Source organism: Anopheles ziemanni, chromosome 2 (genome assembly GCF_943734765.1).
Source record: "Anopheles ziemanni chromosome 2, idAnoZiCoDA_A2_x.2, whole genome shotgun sequence".
In the NCBI taxonomy this organism is placed as follows: Eukaryota; Metazoa; Arthropoda; class Insecta; order Diptera; family Culicidae; genus Anopheles; species Anopheles ziemanni.
This window is the reverse complement of record NC_080705.1, coordinates 36,567,711-36,594,798: the sequence shown is the minus strand read 5'-3', so window position 1 is coordinate 36,594,798 and position 27,088 is coordinate 36,567,711. Positions and strand designations below refer to the sequence as shown.

Here is a 27,088-nt window from a genome sequence, read left to right as displayed (position 1 = left end):
CGTTTTGTTCACATCTATCTGCTGCTGCTTCTTATGTGAATATTGCCCGGAAACCTTGGATATAGCAAAGATAGGCAGACAGCCTTTGGACGACCTTTACGATGAGTGGAAAGCGATAGTTGATTTGATTATTCATCCAATCAAAGAGAAATGTTTACGATACACAACAACATTTGAATGTAGTTTCTTTTCATCGAAGCATAATTAAAATCTTCCAGAGAAATGCAATCTCGTAGGTGCCCGGTAAAATGGTTATTACGTAAAAACCTCAGCACTCAGATTCCATTGCACACCTCGATTTGAAACCGGGGAGTAGGATTTGTACTATTATGAATATCCAGCGCCTTCTTTTCTTTCACATTTCTTGGTCGCTTCCGATCGCGATCAGGTGGAACCGTGATCGGACGGAGGCCCGTTCCGTGTCTTCGACAGCATTGCTCACCGGTGGCCAATGCAAGCATGGAAGGGGCATGGAATTAGGTTATGTTTTGGTTTCACTTTCGTGCTCGGAAGCATACGTAAGCTGCACGGCCCTGCTTCAGTGCGAATGTCTTCTGGAGAAAAATGGGGGCCGCCGCCGGGTTTGCGATTATCATACCCAATCGTCCGTAGAGAGGACATTAGAGGTTAGTCGAGCGAAGAGACAACAGTGAGCATTACTTAGTTTACTGAAGGAATGAAAGGGCAATGCAGGTTCGAGGAGGCGAGCGGCACAAAACGGTTCGAATTGATCACACAAACAAAAATGGCGCAACCGAAATTAACACACTTTTGCGCCCGGTGTATTCCAACCGGAACTGGGGATCGGCAGCAGACGGAGATGGGTTGCGTTTGCTTCTTTTTCTCCTTCTCCACGCCAATGATCACCTTCGGAGTTAAGTAACCAGTGGAGTTGATGAGCGCAATGGCGTAATGGTTGCCGCAGACTACTTTCTCCGGATTATCGGCAGGTTTGGAAGGAATCGTCTTTGTCCGCTTATACTTTGTCGTTGTTTGTGCAACTCAAAAATAGCAACACACCATAAATTTCTCTTTGATGACCTTCAAAATTAATAGACCGTTTATAACCAATTTTTCTGTAACGATAAGATCATGTTCCTTTTAACATGCCTTCGCCATTTACAGAACTATACAGAAAACATTAACAAGTACACAGAATCACTTTAATTTATTATTTTAGCTATAAAATCAACAAATAAAAATTGACACACAGTAGTACACGCAAGCGCTTCCGGCTCGTTTAGTTGTTAATTATTTTCCCTGAACCTCTCCCAGCAAAAAACACACTAATCGAGGCTTAACAGTCCGTCCGTCCTTTGTTTTCTGACTCACGGGTAATTGATTCGATGTCTTTTTGAAAAAAAAACCATACGACTTATCCCATGCCGTGCAGTCCTCTTCGGTAGTGCTTCCAATTGCCGGTATTTTGCAAGAATGATTCACCAGACGGAACCGGTTTAAAGAACACGAAACGAATGTAGTAAAAAATAAAATCAATCTTTCGAGCCGTGGGTCGTTTCGACATATACATTCGTTGTTGTTGGCAAACGCGACTGCACGTCATTACTATTAAATGCTTCCAGGACGTGTTTAGTACAAAGCATTCGATGGATGCGCGCTTGATTGCGTCATTGATGCCATGGGTTTTAGGTAGGGCAATTCCTGAGATATTCCGAGTCGAAATAAACGACCGTTATAGTGATATCATCGCGGAACAGTCGTACGATATCCTGTGGTAGCGATAGCATGTGCGACAGTTTCGAGTGCTCCACGCCGTACTCGGTGCCACCGAGTGCGTTTCTGATGAGATGCGTTGACGCATTGCGATCGAGCGGTTTCTTCTGAAGGCCTGCCTTCCGTGTGCTGAGCATCTGACTGATCTCCCCAAGCGTAACGTCGTTTTTCGGCAGCGTCAGTGGTTGCAGAAAAGCTTTACCGTACATGTGCTCTCCGACAAGGTGCACCGTCTGCATGGCGCTCATCGTATCCCACAACCCATCGCTGGCTATGATAAGGAACTTATCGCGCGGAGTGAGAATGTGGTGCGTTATTTCTGGACAAGCGCTCAGGTACGGCGGGGTGTGGTAGTACGGCGCGATGACCTGTTCACCGAACTGTGGCACCACGAGCTGTTCCAGCTGCTCCCGTGACCATTTGTACCGAAAGTCACCCATCGCTCGTAGTGGAGCCAGCTGACCCAGTAGCCGTTCACCGCGAATGACCGTGTCCCGCTCGGTGGCTGGATGTTCGCTTAGCAAACGCCTCACCTCACCCACGTTGTCTGAGTTGTGTTCGTTCGTGAGCTTCTTGGCCACCCACTGCCCTGTGTCGGTGACGGTTCCAAGTACCGCGGAACAATCTCCGACCGAGGCGACGTGCAGGTGTGGTCCGTCGATGTGTGCAACGAGGGCTACCGCTCCACTCATAGCCACCGACATCGTGCGTAAGCTGGGCATTTCGATTGCTTCTCGGGAAAGATCCTGATCCAGCCGGATGAACGCATTCTCGAGCGTCTGATGCATCTGAAAGCCGGCGAGCGTTGTGTTCGTCAGTTCGGTCGCAAACTGATGGAAACTTTTCTCGTACAGTTCCTTGATCTCGCTTACGAACTCCAGCTGGAATTAATAACGTCCCATTAGCCGATAAATTCTATCCTTTCTTCACTCTGAAGACAATGTCTTGCCTTGTCGTTATGGCAGCTCAGGAAGGAAAAACTCTGCGCCCCGTTCAGTATATGCTGCCGCAAATCATCCGGAGGAACTAGCGAGGCAGCAATGTAGCGCATAAGCCGCTTGCTAATAACCTGCGAACAGGCCGGTCCACCGTGGCCATCGAATATGCCCAGCAGTAGGCCTGATGTGTGGACACAGCTTCCCTCGCTACGCGAATCTTCTATCGGCGAATTGGACGCAAGCTGGTTAGAGTCGTAGCTCTTGACGGAGCCGGTAAAAAATTCCTGTGTGTGCTCGTTTGTTCGAAGTATACAGTTTACCTGCAAAAGGTAACGAACGAAACGAGGAAACGTTGAAAAAACACCGATTTCATAGAAGCAGAATAACCTGTTTCGTCGGGCTTCACGGTACGCACATCGTATGGCGAGAGTTTCGGTGGCCCCGACGGACGGTGCAGGGCGGCAGCACGGTGGTAGTTTCGGCTGTAGACTGCCGTGAGCAGATGGTTCCGGAAAGCGAGGAATTTGAGCGACAGAGTCGACATTTTTTCAGCACGGAGTGTCTTTTGAAGACACCAAAGTTGATTGAGTTTCTCGCTATTTCATACAGTTTTTCATTTCACATTCGTATCGCGTACATCGCAATTGTTCTCGTAGTCACTTATCACATCGAAATATCTGAACTAAATATAAAAATAAAGTTATTATGCACCGTTGAAGTGAGCGTTTATTTTTTTAGTGTCGTGTTTTGACTCGCGGTTTTCGATTCGTTGAATTGTCAAAATCACATGACAATTGGTTTGACAACTTGGGTTGGAGCTGTATACATCTCGGTCGTGGGGCCAACTAAGGTTTATACACGAGAGATGTATAGCCGTTGGACCAAATATATTGAGGACTGCAGATTTTGTAAAATTTTAATTCATTACCTCAATGAATTGAATGTAAATTAGCATTCATTTTATTTTAAGTCATTATTTTGATCGAATGAATGTGGAAAAACCCTCTTTCTTATTATCTGTCTAGGTTTATTTTTTTATCAGTTTGTATGTACAAGATGTGATTCATTCGTATAACGTCATATGCTCCAGAGTGAATAATATAAAAATCAAGCCCTTAGACAAAAAACAACTACCGGCTTTTGCGAGCGATAAACAGATCCCGGATATAACTGGCGTTATCCAGATTAAAGCATGTCTTCAGAACGGGATATTTGAAGATTTTTCCAGTTTCACAGTCACTATGCAGTCGCGAATGCGAAAGGTCACCCGGACGTAGATTTAATTTTTGGGAAGGCATTTAAAGCAATCCTATGCCCAAAAAAGTGTTTCGTCATGTTTTGATCCGTGAAGCTGCGAACGCGGATAAGATCAATTGCAGTCAGCAGCACGTGTTCAAGGGGGGCCAACTTTTGAATGGGAATGTCGTTGTGCTAGACATGCTTGCGGACCCGAAGCTTTTGAAGTGTTTTGGTAAACATTGCCGAACCGTTTAGCTCAGTGGGGATAATCGGCCGTTGTTATTTGACTCGCTGCAAGGGGCCAAAAAGAACAGGGAACATGATTGGCATGACAATTGAATTACGTTACGAATGAGGAATTAGCGAGTGTCTGTCTAAAGGGTGTGTGTCAGAACATTTGATATACAGCGTGCTCCTGGGCATCCCCGCGGTGATTGTTGAGAATTCGCACCACAAAAAGGTGGAACTCTCATGCGAAAGACGCGAATTTCATATCCGTGTTGCGTGAAGAGTCGGGTGACCTTCGATGTCGACAAGAAGATCAGCCTTTTCTGATTTGTGATACAATAGAAGATCTTTTGGCCTGAGATCATAATGAAAACTATGGCAATCTATTTTTTTGTAAATGGTTAATCCCGTGACGTGAAGAATTAACCATTTATTTTACATTTAATAAATGATGGATTTTGCCATCTACTGTAGCCTGGAGCGATCGGTTCAGCAGCTGATCCAGGGCAACGTGCCGTAATAAATCCTTTCGCGTCCCGCTGAGGCCGATTAACGCCGCGACAAGAATGTGCCACGGGCGCCCAATATTACCTGTTCGGTAAAAAGTGAAAGTAAATGGATGGCGCTCGCGGGCATGCAAAGGAGTGTACAATGGCAAGCCCGAGAGTGGCCCGAGCAGTGCAACAACACCTTCGTTTGTGCGATCGGGTGCGAATAAGTATATAAATCAAACCATTGGCGACGTTTAACGGAGGGTAGCGTACGGTTAGCACGGGAGTTTGTGATGGAAGGACTACAATTATCTAATACCGTAGGAGCACTCCCTGCAGCGCGAGGTCTCCCCCATTACGTGCCTTTACAGCACGATGAGGGTGGCTCGTGCAGATGGTACCTAGCCACGGTCGAGTTGAAGGGGGAGGTTCGTCGTGTGACGAGAGTGACTTCAATAGAGCCATCTTCCGACGCCAAAGGGACACTGATTGGAAGGTTAACGTGTCGCTGGTTCGTGAGGAGAATTATGGCTCGCCGCTGGAAACTGCCAATTTATGGAATTAACAGGGATCGTAAATCGTCCGCCACTGGATAGGGGGTTACGGCGCCATCTTTGCTCACCAAGAAGAGCGCCGTGGCCTAGCGGACCCTGACCGGCTTCTGTACTTTCGCCGTTAGGATAAAATCTCCGACGCGTGTTGTGTGAGATCGGTTGTGGAATGCTCATTTAAATTCTTGCCAGTGATTGCAGGTACATCGTAGGGCTATTTGTGCTTCCAACGTCGAGGGACCGACGTGACTTTTGCCTGAACAACTGACGATCCGGTACGTCGTTTGCTGTTTTGGACGGATGGCACGAGAGGAATTGCCTCGTGTGCGCCTTGCCGTCCCTGTTTGTTTGATTAAATCATCATCTTGGTGGGTTGATTATGAATGGTTTGGGTTTGATGGTGCGCCTCCATCGCTACATTGTGTGCCGTGACCGCGGATGATTTACCGATTAGCTTTAATGCAAATACAGCAACGCACCGTGTGCCGAGCGAGGCTTAAAACAAAAGACTTCGCATAAGGAATGCAAGCGACGAACTCTTTTAATGGGAAGATATGTACAATGATGATCTTGTCGCGGTTGATGTCGATGAATGGATGAACAAAAAAATTTGTGTGGTGTCAAAACGATTATTGATTGCGTGCGGAAACATTCCTTGTCTGCCATCAGCCGTTTGTATTAAGATGATGGGATTTAATATTCTCAAACAAATCCGACAGGCTGAAAGGTAAAGTTGTTTGGTTTATTCACTTGAATTTTCACGCAATCATGGTGTTATGGAATGTGGGAAACGCTCAGGTTTAATTTTTTACGTACGAAACTCGTACGTACCTCGGTTTGTTCGAATCTCACTTTGTTTTACCACAACAAATGCACAAATGTTGTTTGCCGTACAACAATGTGTTTGCTCGTCACTTCAAACCGCGCTGCCGTAAGTGGCGGCGAGTGGATCAGCAAACGCAGCTCACGACGTTCAACGGCGTTCGTAGGCTGACATGGTTCTCATAACATTCTAGCATGTCGAAAGTTCATTGTCACATTCCTGGAAATCGTTCTTCAATCTTCGTCGCTACAGGACTCAGAAAAAAATACAACCAAACAAATTAATAATCACAAGGAAACCCCCGGCATTTTGATGAAATCATCTGCTATGGTTGAAGCGTGGACAGCGAACAAACATTATCGGAAATTCTCATGACCTCAGTTAGATACGGAAAACCGATCGTAAGGTTGAGGAGATAAAAGCCATCAGCTGTTATGACGAATGCTCTCAAGTGGTTAATGTTTGTCCTTCAAACCGAATGAAATTAAAATTTGACCATAACATTAGATATCACAAAATTCTTTGCGATGATTTCACTGATCTTTTAAAAATCTTTAGTTGAAATAAAAGAGAATTACAAAAAAAAAAAACGTTTAAATAAAAAAAAGGCCAGGTACAAAGAATGCTGAATCCATTTCATCACGCTCATCTTCGTCCTTGGTTTGGAATTCACCATTCTCATCATCAGCCGTACGGTTTTGTTTGATTCTTCTTCTTCTATTCATGGATATTTCCACGAGCAGCGATCCTCGATTGATGCACCATCTTAAGCCTGGTGTTGAGTGGTCACATACGAAAAACGCTTGAGCGGTGCATAAAGCATGTCGAATCAACACCCCATCAGCGCTGAAAAGGGATCGATCATTAATGCATTCAATAAGCACTTGAAAGCCGCTGGAAGGGTTAATGCCACTTAACCGAGGGGGCCAACAACGGGTTGTCATGTTGCGCGCGTTTGAAAATGGGAGCTAAATGTGTTCGCCATCCGATACGTGTGTGGGAACCGCAAAACGGGCCCACCGTTCAGTTAGTTCACGGCGTGTCCCAACGACGACCAGCGACGCTAATCGAAAGTAAAATCGTCCCTTTTCGGCACGACGGCGTGACAATTTGATGACATCAGTTTCTGGTGCAGTAGGTCGGATGCAGTAATAACGATAACTCGCGCTGGTTGGCTCGGGTAAAGCGGTAGCAATTTGCACATTAGTTAGTAAACGCCGCACGTAATTGTTGCGTTCGCGACTGGATGGGTTGGGTGGTGTAAGCATGCAACATTGCGCACCCAAAAGATGCACCTTTCCGGTGGTGCGGCTTTTCGTCGCGCAGAAGGAGTGGGAAAGTGAAGAAAAAAATGTCCCCAACAGGCACGTATTGTCAGGTTTAATTTATGGTTTTCTAACCTTCAATTACCTATTATGTTGAAGCATTCAAGGGGAAACTGAAGGGCGCGAAAATGTTACAGGTTGCTTTGTACACTTGACCTACTCTGTGAATTGGTTAATATTTTGTAATAATTTGTTTTGAAACTTTAGAGCACTTGTATACTTTGTTGTCTCCATTACATTACATTGAAAAAGTTTAGGGTTTAAAAAAACAATTAGATGCTATTTAAAAAAACTCACGGTACGACAAATCCCGTTACGTTTTCTCAAAGGTCAATGACTCGACAAAGCACAAGAACCGTCTCAACTGTAATCGATCGTCGTTGCGAAGGTCCAACCAGATCACACCCAGGTCATTGGCATCAGATCGACTTATCTGATTCGATAGCATCGGCAAGTTGGTTTGTAAACATTTATCATGTTTTTATCGCCTTCGGTGGCAATGTCTGACGCTCCATCGGAACGTATTTACCGGCGATTTTTATCGCTTTCCAAGCAATCAGTCTGCTTACAATCTCCGGAGGGTTCAAAATGGTTTTGTTACAAAACGCCACAAACACAGGGGTGGTGGTTCGTAAAATTCGATCATCTTACAGCAACCGGCTTGGAACGCTCCGCCATCGAATATCGGGGGATTAACTGATGCGCCTTTGTACGAATCGCGTAAGTTAGGCGTGAGGAAAAACATTTCTGCTCCAACGGCTTTCCACGAGGTGCTGGGAACGAATCACAACTAGCAGGAAGTGTTTGCCGTTCGTGCTGCAACGATGCGGCGCGTCGAAATTGTTTTGAATATTTTAAGCCACCGTTCTGCTCGAATCCCAGCCTAACGGGTTGGGAGCAGAGGGTTGCGTTTTTATGCACCCAACTTCCGCATATACCGATCGCAGCGGCCCATTACTGGAGGAAGGCAAAATTTCCCAAGCTCCGTTCAATACACGTGCACGGGAGCTTCGTGTTCAATTGGCGGCCGATCGACCGACTGTTGTGATAGTGTCGTGATAATAGAAAACCAGGCAGATGAACCACTCTCAAACCGCCGCTAACCGTGGGAAAACCTGGTCTCTTGCCGACACGAATCCATTCAATTCGCGGATCAAACGATCGTCAGCAACTTGCTTCCCGGGAGCAATTCGTAGGCCTTCAACCGGTTCGAGCCAGTTGATTGCCGGGATCGCGATCACCGGCTTTCAGAATTTTTAGATCCAATAGTCGCGTGGAATGTGCAACCATCGATTTGGTTTTTTTGTGTAAAATTTTAGGGAAACCGTGCGACCGAGTGGAACGAAAGCGAAAGTTTATGCAAAACCAACAAGGTTGGAGGTTTTCTTTTGGACTCACAGTGGCCGACTTGGTGATGAAATCGCTCGATCGTTTTTTCGAGATCATCAATTGGAAATCGTCGTTCAGGATTGGGGCTCATTCGTCTGCAGTTTCCACTCTTGAGCTAGTGTTGCACGAAGCCAAACGTAGAGAGCTGGGAATTTCATCACATTGGCACTAAACCAAATCGAAGTCTCTTTCGGCCCCGACCAACACTATCTCCAGCCGGCCAACCACCTACACCAGGGGCAGCGCGTAGCATAATGTCAGGGCTAGCACACCACCGTTCGGTTCGGCTTAGTTGGGTGCACAAAATGGCGAAATTTTTCCAGAAACACCACTCGAAAAATCTTAATCAGCGGTGCTGTGTGTGGCCACTGGAAACCCCTCAAACAAAACGACTACCTTCCCTCACAAACCCACACACACACATAGAGGGCTGACGGGGACTGCAATCCATTCAAATTCGCGTGCACATTTCGACACCACCGTTTGGCCTTGTTTGCCGGCAAACTCGCTTCGGGGGGTTCGTCGCTTCTTTGCGGAGTGGTGTGTCTTTCGCACAACGAGGAACGAGCGGACCAGGCGGGCTTGAAACCGGAAAATGCATGGCAAACTTCGACCAAATTGCGCCATTTAATGATGAGCAATTACTGGCTGGCAAGGTCTCGTTTCCGTTCTCGAACCATGGGTTGTAAATAGAGGTTTAAAATAGAATTCTTTGAGATTTTCTTTCCAAGAATGGAACTACCATATAATTTCTGCACATAAACCAAAGTTAAAATGTTTACAGTTACAAAAGAGTGTTGAAATAAAAAAAATGAAAAAGGCTGTAACAAGTTCGAAACACACCCGGCTGAAAATTTCTTTTCTGTTGTCTGGTAGCTCCTTCAACATCGCAGCTCAAGAGGTCAGCATGCGTCGGTGGAGAAAGTTTCAAGGACCGTTGTTTACTCTCCGCGCATACTTCGTGGTACTCGACACCCTTCGGAAAGCACACCGGTCAGACGAGGGAAGAAATGTCTGCCACGAAAGGAACCTACCGCGTTGATCGGTATACTTTCGTGTGTGGGAAATGAAGAAACGAACTGCCCGCCAGTGGCGAGGAAGCGAAGGAAAATGTGATTAAAACAAAAAGCAAACCGAAAGTACAACGGTGCAAAGACTCTTCCAGCAAGACGCCAAGCAAGGCGAAGCGTCGGATCAGAAGTAGATCGACGATGTTTCTGCGCGGGCTTCGGGAAACTTTCGTTTTCAATATGCCGATATCGGCAAGCCAGCCATAGGCGGACAGTTCCTGGTTGTAATGCTTTCCCGGACAAAAACCCGCAGTGGGTGAATGAGAAGTTTTCTTCTTTTGTTCCAATCCGAAAGAAGCGAACCGGCGGGAGGAAAGTGTGGAATGCAGTTGTGCGCTCTGAGTTATGACTCGTTTCGCGTACGATCGCGACATGCTGAACTTCTGGCCCCTTTCGCCGGGCCGGAAATGCAGTCCTAGAGAGAGAGAGAGCGAGAGGCTCGGTGGTCAAACCGAGATGGTTTCTCGCTACCGGGTACGGTATTATTTTAACACATTGTGCTTCGCGATGAAAATTATTACTCATGATTGAAAAACAACAGCACAGGCCTGTTGTGGTTGCAGCTTTCGTCACTCACGGCAATTGGCTTAGCGCGGGATGGCCACTCACCTGGAAAGATAAGGCAGAAGAAAGAAACGAAAACATTTTAGTAAAACCATGTACCATGTTTTCTTATGTAAGCCATCTTACGACTACGAGAGAGCGGTTTTGTTGCGACTTTCTTTTGCCTTTAAGCGAGGATTTAAATTAATAATTGACTCCCGGTCGTGGGTGCTCGATGAAAAAGTCATTTGTAAAATGTCATAACCATTAAATGTAAATCATTGGCCGGGATACAACGATAAAGATGTTCATATTGCTTCTAGCCGGGGATTTCGGTTAAACGATCGCAAGGGGGGAACATTTGCCTTTTTTCGTATTATAACCAAAAGAAAATTAATCTTAAACAGCCAAAGCAACATCTCGCGATGGGTGCTTCGAAATATCAAAGCACCATCGATCGGACATGCTCGTCTCAATCAGACGCACGCATCTTGGCATGAACTGAAGTGTTGTGGTGCATGGAAATCGAAAGCATATTCATATGCACATACGTATGCTTCATGGACGCACACTTTCACGCACGACCGCTTGCCTCATCTTTCGCTGTGCGCATTCACTTTCGATCGATTCCGAACCTTTGCTCCGGCCGGGGCCCGCTCGGAAGCTGCGTGGATCGGGAAGCGCGCCGTTGCCCGACGAAAGAAAATGAAATGAAACACATCTTTCACCGCACGCGCATCGGGTGGCTTTTGCGATTGGTTTCGGATGAAACGGAAAGGCCGGCATGGGGTTGTTGCTGTTGCTGTTGCCACAGGAAGCTGCACAAGCATGCATAGGTATATGTTTTTGCCCGCATTAATGTTTTTACGTTTGCACAAACACATGAAAGGTTGGTAGGCACGAGTGGATTAAGGAAAAAAAGTCTGAAAAGCGTGGTTTTATAATGCCGGAGAAATGACTTCTTCCGTTTGACCGTTTTATGTTAAACGTTTTATGATGGGCCTTAATAAAGCACGGAAGATTGGACTCTCGCGAGATCTGGATAGTAGGACAGTTTCGGGAGATTGGATATATTTTTCAAATGTTATTTTAAATTTTATTCAAATGATCGGATCGTAAAATTGTTATTAATAGCGTCTTAAAATTGGATACATTTAAATTTGCATTTGTAAACACCCAACCAGTCTCTGGAGGTCAAAGCGTCTAAAAATAGTTTCCCGAGACACGATTTTATCTTCAAATTATCTACCAACGATGAATTAAACACCGGCCGCTGCAACCTCGCACGTCGTTCTGGAATAGCCGGAATCAAAAGACATCAACGATCGGGCAGGCGCGAAACCTACTTCACCAGCCGCTTTGACTATTAGTGCCGTCTTGACTAATTGTATTGAATTATGTGTATCCCCGATTCCACTTTTCGGAATCGGTGTGAAGGTGAGAATTGAAATTAAACTGTCTCATTACTGGTGCTAATTGCTGGTGTGTGACGTGTCTTGGCCGAGCCATATCGCACCCAGCGCAGTGTGCAAGAACGAGAATCTGCAGGATGATTGGTCCGCCAAAGCCCCGCGCAGTGGAGACTGCCGAGCTGGGAGGCATGTAATTTAGTGCTGACACTCGAGAACTTCGACTTCGATGAGTGTAAAATAAAAAAAGTAAACACAGTAAGGGATAAACGCTGGAGACGCTACCGTCGGGTGGTGTGTGACCCGGGGACATTTTTGCGGCTCATCCGGAGACCGGTTTTCCTTGAGCTCGACTGTTGCGGCACAAACGACGGTGTGCCTTGGCCGGCGGTTTGTGTGTGGATGTGCAGCCGATCAGAGGAGTGCTGCAGAAATTCCAACAGGGCAGCCGCTTATAATCAGTTCTTTTTGAAACCGTTTGCAACACTTTTAGTAGTTGAGAAAATTTGCCTATCCGTTGCTTGCCACACGCGCCGGTGTTAAATATCGCCATCAGTCACGGGTGGATTCAAGTTCAAAGGTCTGAAATATATCGCATCGGTGACCGCATCCAACGCTAAGGTCGTCCAGCATTCCGAGCGCCGGTGCAATCAATCATTCGTCACGTCACTCCCGTCGAGTAGACGCGCGGTGACGCGCGAAGATCATCCCTCGGTTAAAACGTTCCACCCGCCGTCAGCTGTTTCCCCCCGTTCCGGGGGATGCTTTCCTTGCTTTGTATGCTAATGGAATGATAGAGTCGCTGGGAAAAGGGGAAGGAAATGAGGAAATGCACCGTCGAGACCGCGCGAAGACCAGGGCCCACGCAGCTCCGAAAGGGCGAACGTTCGATTTGGCAGCAAACCGGAGATCTTCTGCCTTTGACAGCTCATTGGCGAGGCATCTGTCATTCCGTCGCAAACGAAAACCGACCTCCGGCGTGATGGTTAGGGGGGAAAAGTGTGCTTGTGGGGGATGAAGTATGCGGACGCGCGAGTAGAAAGTGAAATATGGCGACAAATCGATACGGAACAAAAGGTGAGGAAGTGGCATTCAGCCTTCGCCTTGAAGGGAGGGAGGAGTTTCGCTGCGGAACCGACGCTGCGTTCGATGATGTCAGCAAGGCACATCCGAGGCAGAAGGAACACATCTTCAAACGATCAAACCACGGGGAGGTGACAAAATGGAGCCGGTTTGAGTGTGCGTTTGTGTGAGTGCGCGTGTGTATTACCAAACCGCAACCCGTTCGGTGCCGGTTCGAGTGAGGGACTTCGGGTTGGGGATCGCTTTCGACAAACCTCCGTTCGCCAGTTCGTCAGAGTTGGTGTTGGAAAGTACAAGATGTGAACCCGGTTTGCCGGAACGGTTTCCCATTCCGTAGGGTTCCCCTCAAGGGTCGCAAGCGACAATCGCCCAGCGTCCACCGCATTCGCTGAAGTTGGGAAACAGATATTTTTAAACCGGAGTTTATGGCTCGGCAACCAAAAATTCGCCCCATTATCGCACCGAGCGTTTTGACGTTAGCGACGGGAGATGATTTATGCGCTTCCCCGCACGAAGCGACGAACCCGGCAAAAGTGATCCCGGATCTTCGCCAGCGCCCGGAGCATGTCACAGCTGTTTTCGCTACCCCATACCCCTCGCTTCAGTACACTTTGCTTTGCGGTTTGCGGTAGTATCGCGTTACAACACACGGCAGCGAACGATATGGGAGACAGAGAGGAAAAATAAAAGATCATCCTCATCTCAAATGTTGTTTATGCGAACGTTCAACCGCGATCAGTTTGCGCCACCATTGCTCGCACACGCACAAACCATGAGCGCCATGTGGTGTGTGATTCGCGGAAAACCTCCATCGGGATCGGAGAATCCGGGAGTGGCAAAGGCTACCGTGCGCCCGGCATGGTGCACGATCGACGTAGCGTTCCGAAGGTTGATCCCGGAACGGCCGACACGAGCGGAAAACAACAGCCGGAAAAAAGTAGCAACACGCGGGGAAAAAGGTTAATGATGTTAATTGGAGATTCTAATGTGCCGCCCGTTTGGGCCGACCGCTAAGCGTTTCCGTGGGAGAGTCGAGCAGCTGCGGTGCATCGGGTGACGTGTAGCGAGGTTCTTCACGTTTCATCCGAATCGAGTTTACTGGGGCGCTTGTTTAGCCTTTGTCTGTGTGTGTTGTTAATGCTTTTGTTTGTGTCACCAATGCTAACTTCTTTTTTGAGCAATGTTTAATGTTCTCAAAGAACTTCGATTGGGCTGCAACGCTCTAAGCCACTCGGTTTTGTCATTCTCCAATCGGAGTTTCGTGTCAATCCGGTCACGATTGGGGCACGATTCCTCCGGACAAGAAGAAGAAAATATCACCAGCACTAGGAGGCTTGTTTGGCGTGCATAATCATCCTTTACGATCTGTCGGAGCTGCTGGATTGTGCAGAATTCGTTCACCTAGCATTATGGTAATTTTATTTATGCGCTGCGCGCGGTTCGGGAGATAACACGACGAAGAGAAAATGTTAGAAAAATACAGAGAAGAACAGGACGTTCTGCGTCCGTCCGCGAAACTTGCATCGGAAAACCAAGCAGTTAAATATCTCTCATTTGAATAAGCATGAACCGTGTGTTCCATTTAAACCGAATGCATTCGACCGCATTAACTCTTCGAGGATAGGGTCGGTTTGGAAAAGGAAAGTCCAATTGTTCGACATGTGCCATCCGGGATGCATCCGGCGCGGCGACAAACTTTCGCTCGTGCTCTCAAAAACCATGAAATGCAATCGAAGGGCCACGGTAAGAAACATTTTAAATAATTGTTTCTGTCTGCTGTGCCATTGTGCTGGCAGAAGGAACGTCAATCGCCCGCGCTGGCGTCAACGGATCGACCGAATTCGCACAAAGTGGAACGAAAGACATCAACGGGAAATCAAGCGACGAACCGTAGCGGTGAGTGTATAAAAATATTGTTCTTCCGCGTTTCATTGCGGAAACTATGTGTTGTGCCGTGTTTGTAGGGAGATTTATTCCACTATAAACCTGAGGATTTATTTGCAATTTTTTGTTTTACCCTTGCCAGTGTTTCTTTTAATAATACATGAATGGGACGAGGTAAGATGTTAATGACGAATTCTAAAAAACAAGGGTTTGAAGTATTTTTCCTCATAATCATCCACTCACATCTGAGGAGCGTAGGAAAATGTTAACAAATTAATTATTCAGATGACATTACCAAGCGGTGAGTCACTTAAGGCGCATGCATTCACCGTCATGGTGACTTCTTAGCATTATTTGGCATTACTTGGTCACCGCTTGGCGCTTGGAACCATCTATGGAGGGTCAGTGAGTCGGCACGGACTGCCCTTCAAAAGCTCGACAAATGGTGCTTCAATGTCACCCGGGTGAGGGAAGTCCAGACTGCAGCAGGACGAACGAGCTCGGCTGGTTGGCCTAAATTTGCAAGTTTGTCGTCTCCCTCCAGGTCAATCCTACGAGGCAGGGAGGGCAGGAACCCCCACCTGTGGTGTTCTTTATTGCAGGAGCCGAAACAACTGCAGTCGATCGCGATCTCTATCTGGAAACTTCCAAGGTAACCGGTGTCTAATGCTCTATTATGTCCGTTTTAATTTCACCTTCGGGTTCACCGTGGTGTGAAAAAGTACCCCGACAAACACGGCGCAAGTGCTGCGGGAACGTTATGCTCACGCCGCCCGGTTATGTTCGCGGTCCACCGAAATGGTCCAGTAACGTCCGAAAGGTGCATAATAAATTGGCGGCAGTGAGCTTTTTTTCTGGCTTCTTCGTGGCGTAATCACGAGGTCCAGCTACCTGCCCTATCTACCGCTTGGACGTACCACCCCGTGCCCTCCCCTCTGGGAAAGCTTATGTTTTATTAATGAGAACCACCGATCCGCCGATCGTGCCGCGGATACAACGTTGGCGTTGCTGGCGGTGTCCGATCGGCGCGCGGAGTTACGTCGACGGTATCGTGCGCTACGTCACCGTTGTGGGTACCGTGAGCGTGAAGTTTTTTTTGTTTTTCATTTTATTGTTGTTTTTTGTTTAACGAATTCTGATTCGCGTTTCGCATCGCAACGGACGAAATTGCGATCCACCGCGTGGGGCGGGATTTATTACAGGTGCAAAAATTGTCGAACCGGCAGCACAACAACATTATATCGTCCCAAATCGCGCCGAATCGATCGAGCGAACAGCAGGTTTTTGGTTTGGTTTGGGCAGAGCCCGAGTCGAGACCGGTCCCGGGTGGTAGGGACATTCGATTTCGGGTGTCGTCTTTTCCCGGTCCCGTCAGGGTTGGAGTGTTATTACGATAACAGGCTTCACTTCGTCGACAAGCTTTGGCCTGGGGGAACATGCTGTGCGGGAAGCGCTGTTGAAGGAAACGAAATATCGGGTTTTGACCAGGAAGTATTTTTGTTGAGTGCGGAGACAAAAAGCTGACCAAATTAAGCGACGAGAAGGGACGAGCTGTGGGACTGGTTTTTCGGTGGGAAATAAATGGCCAAACTGTCAACATAAAAAGGCCAATGTTGCCAAGGGACTACCGGATTCTAAAATATTTTGTTCTGTTCACTAGCATACATGTTTCGTAGACGGTATAATGGAGCTCTTAAAAATGACATTTAGAAGACAATGGAAGTCGCTTAATCTAATCAATCAATACGTCAAAACAACTATGCAACTATGTGATCTTATAAGAAAAAATCATTTATTGTTGAATAAACTGGTTTTTTGCTCAAGATAAGTTATTTTGTTATTTCCAAAAAAACAGCTGACATTTTACAACTGTATGAAATGATAGAATCGGTTCGAAAAAGAAAAGAAAATCCGCACAATCATGTCGGACGAAACGAAGTGCGAAACAAACAACGTTCGAAAGCCTAATAAATGTTTATATTTTAGCACCGGACATCAGCAACGGTGTGTTTTGGAAAATGGAGAAATTAATATTGTAGCTGAACGCATCCGTAACCTTTTCTTAGCAAAATTAAATGAACATTGAATGGCTTGAGTTTGACTGCGTGGGAGGTTTGGAGGATTCGTTTTGGCCTTTGGTAACAAATCCAAACTTAGCTGGACCAAACCGCATCATTGCGCGCATCATCAACTTGACCGAAATGGGAGGGCAGGAAACGGCGCTCACGGTGAAAAACATGAAGCTTCAATGAAATTGCTTTTTATCTTACGCAACCGATGCGGCCGCGTACAAGAAAGCACATAAGCAAGAAATTAAACCAAAGAAGAAATACGTCCACCAGGGGAGACCGCATCGCGGTGGGTGTGTGTATATCGCACGCAAAGCCCCATGTAAAAAGGGTGAACCTCGCGATGTGGAGCTCGTGCGGGGATTTGGAATAAAAAAGGTTCGTGAAACCTATGCTGCTGGGCGACGCTTGCGCCAACGCTATGTAGTCGCCGGTTTCGGGCCCGCTCGGAGCGGCACCCGGTCGATGCGACGAGGGCAGAGAACAATGATTTAAGATTTCGATCCAAAGTGAGAGGAAGTAGTTATAGAGCGCGGCATGCCTGGTTTATGATGTACTTTTTTTTTTTGGTTTTTTGCTCAGCTCCTCACCCTTCCGAAATCCGGTTACACTTTGTGCGTAGGTTGCGTAGGAAATAAATTATGACGCGCGGTGCAGAAACGGAAATTTGGCTTCCCCGGCCGAGCGAGGGTCGAAACAATGATTATTCAATTTTGGAAATCGGCAACTGCAATCTGTTTCTCTTTCCATGCCATTAGCGAGGTACATTGTGAAGAATGGTGCGGGTCAAAAGGTCGAAGCGGATGCATTTTGCTGGGGAATTTTTCTCGTGCCAATAAAGTAATATCCCGAAATCATTGCCACAACGGTTTAATGGAGTTGGATTGTGCATTTCCTTTGAGCACTAGATTATGTCGTTGACATTTAAACATTTGAAATAGAACTAATTTGCATAAAAATTCACTGTGGGAGTCACTGGTATTTTGGAACGTTGGAATTACCTTGTCGAACTGATCCTTGTGTTAAGCTTCATTTTCGTTTGCTCGTTGGCTTTCGGTGTGCTTTCTGGACACACTGATTACACCGAACTAAGCATAACAATCGACGAACGGAGCTGAAGAAGAATCCGGCGCCCGGTTTTGTTCTTAACTTGTTTTGTTCTAGTGCGCGTGTGTCACTGTTTCACTTGGTATCACAATGTAAGCGTATTTCGAAAAAGGTATCACCCTGAGAATAGAAAATAGAAGAAAAAGAACGTAAGAAAACGAACTTATGCACAATTTACACTTTCACTTTTTAATCACAAAGTTGTACTGAACACGTAGTTGATATTGAGCTGTTGTTGATTTTGTCACAATTTTGAATCTAAGTATCCGATCATATGTGTCGATCACTTGCTTTGCCACAGCTGGTTCAAAACTTTACTCAAAATTCACTCGACGGAGTTCCTGATCAGCTTAGAGATTATTTCTCACAGATTACTAGATTTATAAGATTCCACAAGTAACACACACAATCTTTACCAAAGATCACTTTTCTTCCGCTCCTGCTTCCCCTGGTGCCAAACAGCCTTTTCCTTGGAGAAAAAGGCCTTCTGCCAATGCTCGCCAACAAGACGAATTTGCACGTGCTCACTTCGCAACGACTCCTCAGCGACTGGCCTGCGTTGGGACGGTCGGTTCGTGCTTTTTATGAAATCAAAAGTGAGCTCCAGTGCGGCGCCACTCACCCGAGGTGGTGGCGAACTGGTTTTTGGCGGATCGCGACTGTATTTCGCGCGATGATGATCTGTGGCGTCATGCGTCGTGCATCTCGCCAGCTCGCGGGATGCTGTGAGTTCCGCGATCGTGTTCGTGCTTCCGAGTGGAGAAAGTTTTCCCGAGTCACGATCGTGCTCGTGCCGGCCGATGCAGGCGATCGTGCGGTGGGGTAACCTGGGTGCCCACAGATGATCGCAGGTGCTGGGAGCATAGGACCATGTTGCAGTCGTCGCCGGAGTGAGTTGATCAAGGTTGCGGGGTTTTGGATGAGAATGACCATTTGTTGGACCATCGGAAAAAATACCAAGATGGGAAAGACATCTTGAAGGACAAAGAACAAACTGGCTGACATCATTTGGGAAAATCTTCCACGGAATTCACAGACTTGAAGTGTTCTTGAGCGGAAGGATAATGGCCGATTGAAGGAAAACTTGACGACTGGGAATTACGGATCTGCTTGACGTAAGATTTAAATTTTAACTGCTGCACACACATCCTCCAATTTGCTGAAAGATACTCACAGCGAATTTCAAACATGGTTGTATCTTAAGGTAGCAAAGCAACGACGAGAAAACGTGTCTTTGAATTCATATTTTTCAGTATTTTTACTTGAATCAATTACTTTAAATTCTTATGCTAATCCATGCTGCTGTAAATCGTAAATTACGTCGATGCTATGAAAAGTCACGTGCATTTCTTATCAATTCCTGGCAGACTCTTCCAGTATATTTCGTCATGGGAATGTGGTACTCGCTTTATTTATTATTTCAATTAGCAATTCTGACAATCATACAAAGTATCACGTTGGAAAGATCATTTCACATTCATTGCCAGGTAGTTTGCGCAAGCATGAACAAGGGCTTCATAAAAATTTATTTAGCAAACAATTGGTCAGTTCACAGATGAGGCGTTCTCGCCAAAACGGTTGGGCCACATTGTGAAATTGTGTTGTGCGACCCTGGTGTACCAATAGTCTTGCTATCCTCCCCCGGTTCTATCTGCGCTTCGCGCCTTCGTCTACGTTAATCCATTAAGAGGTGTAGAAGTTAGTGGGTTGAAAGGAATTCATATTTTAATTTGGTTGTCAAATTTAAATAGCAGGTTTCAGGGGGGGTTCCACGCGTGCCCTCGGGGGTAAGAATGTCGCGATCCTTCGATCGATCGGTCGTCATCACTCTCGGAGCGATTTGATATTTTTAATTTAAAAAAGCAAAAAAAAACGTCTGTAAAAAAGGTAAAAGTAAAGAAATGTCCTTTGAATTCGGCGTGTACGATACTGTCTACAACAATCTAGCCGGAAACAAAACCTGTCCCAAACACTTGAGCACGAAGACGTTCCTTTAGAGTCTAGAGGGACCTTTTGTATACTTTTGCTGCTTGTAGGACATGCGTCGTCTATGTGTGTGAGTGTGTGAGCGCGGGTGTGCACAAAATTAATAATTAAGCTGGAGTTGCGCAACGCGACACATCAACAACGTGTGTTGACGCAGATGGGTCGTACGCTGGTCAGCCGGTGTTGACCGCGACTTTAGGCAAAACGTTTCGGACGCTTCAGGCGCTCCTTGGGGGCATAGGTGTGCTGCTAACGGGCTGTGATATCCGTTGTAGCGTAGCTCACCGTCTTGTTTTCCTCTTCTTAGCCGGCTGGCTTGAATTTTTAATTTCATTCCGTGGAATGATGGCCGGCCTGGTCACTCCGGCGCAAACTTGACCTCGATGAGGATTGTGCCTTTGCCGTTGTTGTTGTTGTGTTGTGCTACTCTCTCGGCTTCGCTTGTGTTCCCGCAGCACATTTGTTTTGGCGCGTAATGGCCGACAAGGTCTTCTAGTAGTTTCTCTCAGCGCCTGCTGCCTACTTTTTCACCCTTTCTCCGGGCCTTTTCGCCCCCGGGTTGTGCTCATCCGTTAATGGCTGGGTCATGTGACAGCGAGGCCGACGCAACACCAGCGTCGGTGGTTTTTTGCAACAAAAGCAACGACTTGTACGTTCCACAAGCGATCAACCATCAGGAGTCTGCAGGACAACGACACCAGGAGACACGCTGAGAGGTTGCATTCGCGACAAAGGCCGGTTCCGGTTAAAACTCGACTCGACGAATATTTGATTTCACCATATTGGCTCGGTGTGAAGGAAACACAGTAAAGAGATGAAACGTGAGCCGATATTATGCTAACGGTTAAGCGTGCGCATGAAACGTGAGATGCGTAACGGGTTTTCGGTTTGCTGATTTCACGATCGATTGAAGGCGGATAGGACGGATTTTGTTTGTCATTTCTCTCGCTGGCTAAAGCGTTATCAATTAATTGTCACCTTTCGACCGCACGAGATCGTAAATAAGGTATTCATCATTTCAGAGTGAACCGGTTCAAATGGACCATTATCAATCCACGGAAACACGTGCTATTTTTTTCGCAAATCTCTGCAAATTGAATATTTGTTTATTATTGTTTTGTTTAAATTTCGAAAGCTTGTTGTTTTCACTGGAAAATTTGGGCATAAATACAAGGGTAACGTTTTTCGCATTAGTATCGATTACGCTTCAATTAGGGACCGAACAAACAAAACGAGTGCCGGATGTCATTCAGTATTCGTAAGTCACTTGAATGCAACGACACAAAATGATATCATCGACCTCGAGAGATTAGGATTTTCTACCCGTTCAGAAAGGCTGAGAAACCAGCCAATTTTTTTTCTGTTTGGAAACTGAAAACTAAATTTTGAATGTTTCGATCGGTTAACAATTTGAATTGAATGCATGAAAGAAAAAGAAAAGAAACTTTTGAAAATATAAATTAATATTGATGTATTGATATTGATTTACTGAAATCACTTTCGTTTGGTTATTAGAAACCGATGGAAATTAACCAAAAAGTAAAAGTGCCTGGTAGTAAACACAAAAGAGTACACAAGCAACAACAAAACCGGCAAACTTTACCGTTCATGCTAGAAACTCGTAAAAGCTAGGCAGGAAAAAGAGGGAACGAAACGTAAACACACAGCATAAAAAGATGCGCAGAAGTGTTGAAGGCTGTGGCGATCCAAGGCGGGACTCTTTCGTCACATCGTCGCCGTCGTCCCTCCACCCCTTCCGTGCACACACCGGCACAGCAGTGCACTTATGTGCTCGATCGGGCGCATAACCAGCAGCGTTAAACCGCGCGCTTCGTGGTCTTTGCCAACAAACGTCGTGCGTCCCAGGTGCCTCCAAGCTGGAAGACACGGTTTTCTGTGTCACTGGTGTGTGTTAGCGTTTGTGGTCATAAAAAGCGGAGCGGAGCGGACCCTTCGCACAACCGGGAGACCAACAACAACCCAGACCCGGCCTTCCGACCGCACTCTCCCGGGGTAGCGGGATGCTGCTGGAGGTCGCTGGATGCAAAGGTGAGGCAGATTAACAACCACTGCAAGTAATTGCTGTGGATGGTAGTTACTCCGCTTCGGTGCTTTGTTTTTTTCGCTTGTGGCTTAGTTGCCGTTTTGTTTCTTCGACAATTTCCAGCCTCCACCTGGGTCGAGCAGTGTTGCCAGCACCGGTCCTCCTTTGGCCTTTGGCTGCCGTTGGAGACTCCCGAGTTTTATCTGGCCCGGCTTAACGATCAGCTCTTAAGCGGCGCCCGAACGATGGCACAGGCAATGAAGTGGACGCTGAGAGAGAGCAAGAAAGAGCCCTCCACTCCGGCACTCCACTCGTCCTTTCCCCCGTTGGCGAACCCTTGGAGGTGCAATCGAGCGGAAGGTGATGAGGTTATGTGATTTAGAAATGTCATAATCAGTCAGTGGCGAGTGGGACATTGCGTAATCGGGGTCGGAGAGCGTTTTTGGGGATGGATGGAAGTGTACCTGTTTTCGGTTTCTTCTCTTTTTTTTTTGTATCCGTCCACTCGCACGAGATTTCTGGAGCGAGAAAGGTAAACAAACCGTGATAGTGCCCGGAATGCCAGCCCAAAACCACAACCACATCGTTTCTGGTCGTTTGAGTTTCTTTTTTCTTGATTTTCGTTGAACTGATTTGCATAAGGAAAGGAGAAAGAAATGTTTCTATGGTCGAGATTCCTTTTCCCAATTTTGCTACCAGTGAATGTTGATCCTGATTTTGGGGTTATGTTTGACATAATTTATGACTGTGTGATTTTTTTTGCTGACATGCGATCGTTTTGAATGCAACGGTCGTGCTTCGCACCGGCGTGGAAAATATTTGTTTTCCAATCAGTTGCAATTTTCCATCGGTCGTACACGGATGGCTTTACCGTGTTGGTTTTTCTGTGCTAATGGAAGCATAAACTCCGCAGCGTAATCGATATTTGCACTGGTTTGCCGATCGAGTGCCATGCATGATCATCGCTTTCTTTCGGTGAGCAGCTTTTCTCTCCTCTACTAACCCCGTAATCGATGTTGCAATCGTCTGGCCTACCGGACGTATCACAGCCACGGACCTAAATGGACGCGGACCGGATCGATCGTAGTTCCTCTTCGATCTGCACGAGTGAAACCCAAAGATGGGCAACCAACCGACCGCTTCCTCTTACGACGTGAGAAGAGTTTTATCAATTAGCACATTCGTCAGTACCGCGTGTCGTCTTCTTTGCCACCTGTTTGTGACCACTTTCTCGATAACTGGTATGAGGCGCGCGAAGGGAAGAAACTGGAAGGAAAATCGATTCTTTCCTGATCACACCAACGAAGGACGGTTGTATGAGCTCACGACTGCTTCTGTGCGTAACGTAATAATTTAGACATCGACAAATGTTTATGCACATGTTAAATTGATAGAGCTGATGGATGGCTTTATCAATTTATCGACCTCTGTGGCGCCGGTTGGCGTAAGTGGTTGCAAATTTATTCCGTGTTAATGGTGTGTTCCACTAGAAACTTTTTTCAAGGGTATAAATATTTAACAAAAAACATGAAAAACTTCAATCCGAAATTTGATCTATGTAATGGGCAAAAAATAATATACTACTGTTCGGCAGCCTTCTCAATTATCACTGTTTAGCATAGCGTCAAGTGATTTTTCACCCACGAGTCAACGTCAATGTTTGACGGAAGATGTGTATTGCGAAGTTTGTTTTTATCAACGCGTATATTTATTACATAAAAATGATATGACGCTCTCATATAAAAAAGAAACCTGTTTTCGCATCAGTAAACAAATTGTATTATTTAACAAGAAGAAATATCAATACAATTGTCACTTGGACAACATAAACATGTTTTCAAGAGACCATTTTTGATTAAGCATTATGTTTTCATTAGATAATCTAACCTTCGCTCCAGATTGAAGCTAATCGGTTCAACCTGCATCGTGCGAAATTAATTGAAACACACCATGGCGTATAATGAAGTGCCGTTTAGGCCGGATAATACTTCACTCAATTAATCATGATCCATCAGCAATGTTCATTCATATTTCATTCCGGCAACAATTTTCGGTTTTTTCTTCCCCGGACCGGATGAGCCGTCTACCTAAACCCACCACACGATCCAGTCTTACATACGCCTTCGGTGCTCGAAGCGCCAGACAAACCTACTGACTGAGTAACATAACAGCCGCAAGGGGCGCAACAGCCAGCTTCACCGCAAGGTACCACGTGAAGGCATCCAGAGCAGGTTCCAGGCCGGGGGAACCACGACAAAAAATGCAAAATGAAAGTGATCAACTTTTATGTAACAGGTGGGCACCTCGCTTTTTCCGCTGATGAGCGGTCGGCGGGAGGCTGGGGAAGACCGTTCATTATCACTCTCACGACGATGACGTTGTGTCGTCGCCAATGGATATGGTGTAGTGGATTATCGCCGTACAAGCGGCCGTAACGCAACCCTGCTGGTGGCAGCCCGTTCCGTTTTGTTCGCCCTCTCCTGCCGTGGTCAACTTTCGAAGGTTGAACTTTCGCCGATTTTTTGGCGCCTCCAACTCCGACGACGATCGGTTCGCATCCTATTACGGAACCATGGCGTCGTAACGGTGTGTCTCCCGAGGGAGTTGGTAAATTAGTGAGTACATCGGATGCCTTCCCGTCGACCCGTTTGGTCTGCGCTTCGGTCTGTTTTTGAGCATCATTTAAAAAGCAGTAGGTGAAGGCTTCGTCTGCCTTCTAGGCCGCGGAGGACGGAGGATAAATCGGGGTAGCTGCATAAGGATGGTGTGCCGTTGAATCGTCAACGTCGCCGCCGTCATCGCGAGGTGGTATAAGGGTTTGATCCAAAGGGTCGGTATTAAATTATTGTGCAACCTTCTTATTTTTCAACGCTTCCAACGGCGCAACGCCATTTTATTGCATCGTTGCCGGCCGCCGAGAGGTTCTCGAGCCTTTCTGTGCCCGCGAGCCGTATCCCATAATCGTGCGCGTGAGCACGTGAGCACCACACGGACTTATGCTCGCCGAGACGTCCCAGCACGGGCGTCTATGGAAAGTGTGCAATGCGTGTACAACAGGAAATTGTTTCGCGACGCTCGATGCGATGCTCGATTGCGCGATGAAGCCCTACTGCATGCCAGCTCGAGCGGCTGCTCAAGTGTTGCGGAGTTCGGCGAGTAGGGTTTCCCTGGCATGCTCCGGACGGGTGGGGAACCCGTGTGGGTACTTCGTGCCATCGATCGATTGCGAAAGGGACGCCATGCGCATCCCCTGCACCGTACGCTAATTCTAAGCGCATTACACAGCTGTTTTTCGCTGCACAGAAGACTGCTCTGGGAGCAGCGGAGGAGGGTGGCACTTGACACATCGGTGAACCCGGACCAAGCCATAAACGCGCCGGCTCATCCCCGTATGTTGCGAATGCAGAAAATGGAAACATGCAGGCACAATCATAAGTCGTGCTATCTGGCTCTGGGTGGCCATGATCCCAAAACAAAAAAAAATACATCCATGTGTGTACTTGTCATGTGCACGAACAGTTGTCGTCAACGGTGACGGCATATCCGAGTGCGAGACCGGCTGAGCTGTGGGTCCATTGACCGATTTGAGAAGACATTTTCCACGAAGGTGCAACGGAGCGAAATAATAATTAAAAATTATTCCACCCTTTCGGTGCCGACGCGCTTGTGGTCGATGCTTTGAAATCATAGGCTCCGAGGAGTAGGTTTGTTTTTCTTTCCTAAGGGTTCCATCCTAAGATCGTGAGCCCCCCCTGCCTCGGCTGCTTATCGATGAGGGTCAGCGAGTAATTGACTGTTGACACAAGCAACATACGAGCCCGTTGAAATTCAATCAACGCATCGCTGGGACAAGGGCACGATGTAAAAACGCACCTTGAGCGATGTTGTAACCGAAAAAAAATAAGCTCGTTGAACTTCAAACGGTGACAACGTGGTTGAAAGGTCAGCATGTCGCTTTGTTGCGCGGGTTGATGGTGAAAAACAAACTGATTGATTTGAGTCGCAAACGTTTAATCGGATTTTGAAGGAGTCGCTTGCAGTCTTCATTTACTTGTGTGTGCTACATGATTAAAATTGACCTTTTATCTTGTGAGATAAAACTAACAAGTCATTTTTTCAAAATCAAAGTGTAATTTATGATTGGATTAGTTTCTATAGTTTTCATTTTCCCATGTTGGCCGAAATTCAACCCTCAGTGTCAATGTTTTAGGTGATCTTTTCTACAGCCTAACTAAATTTTTAATTATTTTGTAGTTCGTGTTTATTTCGCAAATCGATTAACAGTAGTGACCCTATGTGTAGCCCCTGGGCTTATGGACCGATTTTTCTAACCGGCGCTACCGCTCGGCTATAGCGGACCCCCCAACAGATATGTTCATTGTTCAATAAATTTTTAACTGATGTAAATACACTAGAGCCAGTAAGCCAGTACAAAGTAGTAGGGTACACAGCTCAATTTTATGATGATATTTTGTATTGTATTTTGTTTTTACTTGGTTTTAGGTGGTTTTTTGGGGTTTTATATCATCAAATGTGTACGTTTTGTTCAGTTCAACTGTGGTTGACAAGAAATTTACTTCTATTTTAGCACAAAATGGTCAGAAAAGGACTTTCTTTACTGTAGACGTCCAATATCATTCAATTGCACAAAAATGGAGTAAAAAAATAGCACAAAGTTGTTATTTTATGGAAGTTATACATAAAGACAGTAGCTATAGTAGTTTAGCGATGGAAACGATTAACCTGTCTTGGAAAATTTATGAAGTACCGTTTTACCGTCACATTAAACTGGATGTGGCGCATGATTAAGACGATTGCGATGATTGGATGCTGAGTCCTGATTATAGTGCAAAGAACAATCCTTAATTTGTACTTTTCTAAAATAATTGTTCCTCACAAAGTAAATGGCTTTTGTTTCTTATTTAGCCTACTGTGTACTGACTTTATGGGTACAGTGTAAATACTTTTCCATTATTTGTAAACAATAATCTAAAATGTAGGATTGTTTTTAGCTATTTAAAGAATATTGATTTTTTAAACGGGTATTTTTTAAATTCATGTGATTGACGCCATTTGCTTACAAGGATTGCGGGAAAGTTGTATGCAAGCAAAGTAGTGATGAGAACATTGAATCTCTGTAGGGACTCGTATCTTTCGAATCCAATCCAGTTTCAG

The 27,088-nt window shown here is 46.1% G+C and overlaps 1 protein-coding gene across 1 annotated transcript; it reads right to left on the bottom strand.

The window, feature by feature from the left end:
• Nucleotides 1-1,158: 1,158 nt before the first annotated feature.
• Nucleotides 1,159-3,269, bottom strand: LOC131289955 (pyruvate dehydrogenase [acetyl-transferring]-phosphatase 1, mitochondrial). Its single transcript, XM_058319311.1, has 3 exons — nucleotides 3,088-3,269; nucleotides 2,684-2,992; nucleotides 1,159-2,615 (listed from the first exon to the last, which is right to left on the bottom strand). Exons 1-3 carry the CDS (start codon nucleotides 3,214-3,216, stop codon nucleotides 1,647-1,649), a joined length of 1,407 nt encoding a protein of 468 aa, XP_058175294.1. The 5' UTR covers nucleotides 3,217-3,269; the 3' UTR covers nucleotides 1,159-1,646.
• Between the last annotated feature and the right edge of the window lie 23,819 nt (nucleotides 3,270-27,088).

Coding starts and splice junctions, on each gene's coding strand:
- LOC131289955 (XM_058319311.1), bottom strand. CDS start 3,216: ATGTCGACTCTGTCGCTCAAATTCCTCGCTTTCCGGAACCATCTGCTC. Junction 2,993..3,087: donor CGAAACTCTCGCCATACGAT/GTGCGTACCGTG, acceptor TACCTTTTGCAG/GTAAACTGTATACTTCGAAC. Junction 2,616..2,683: donor TGAGCTGCCATAACGACAAG/GCAAGACATTGT, acceptor TATTAATTCCAG/CTGGAGTTCGTAAGCGAGAT.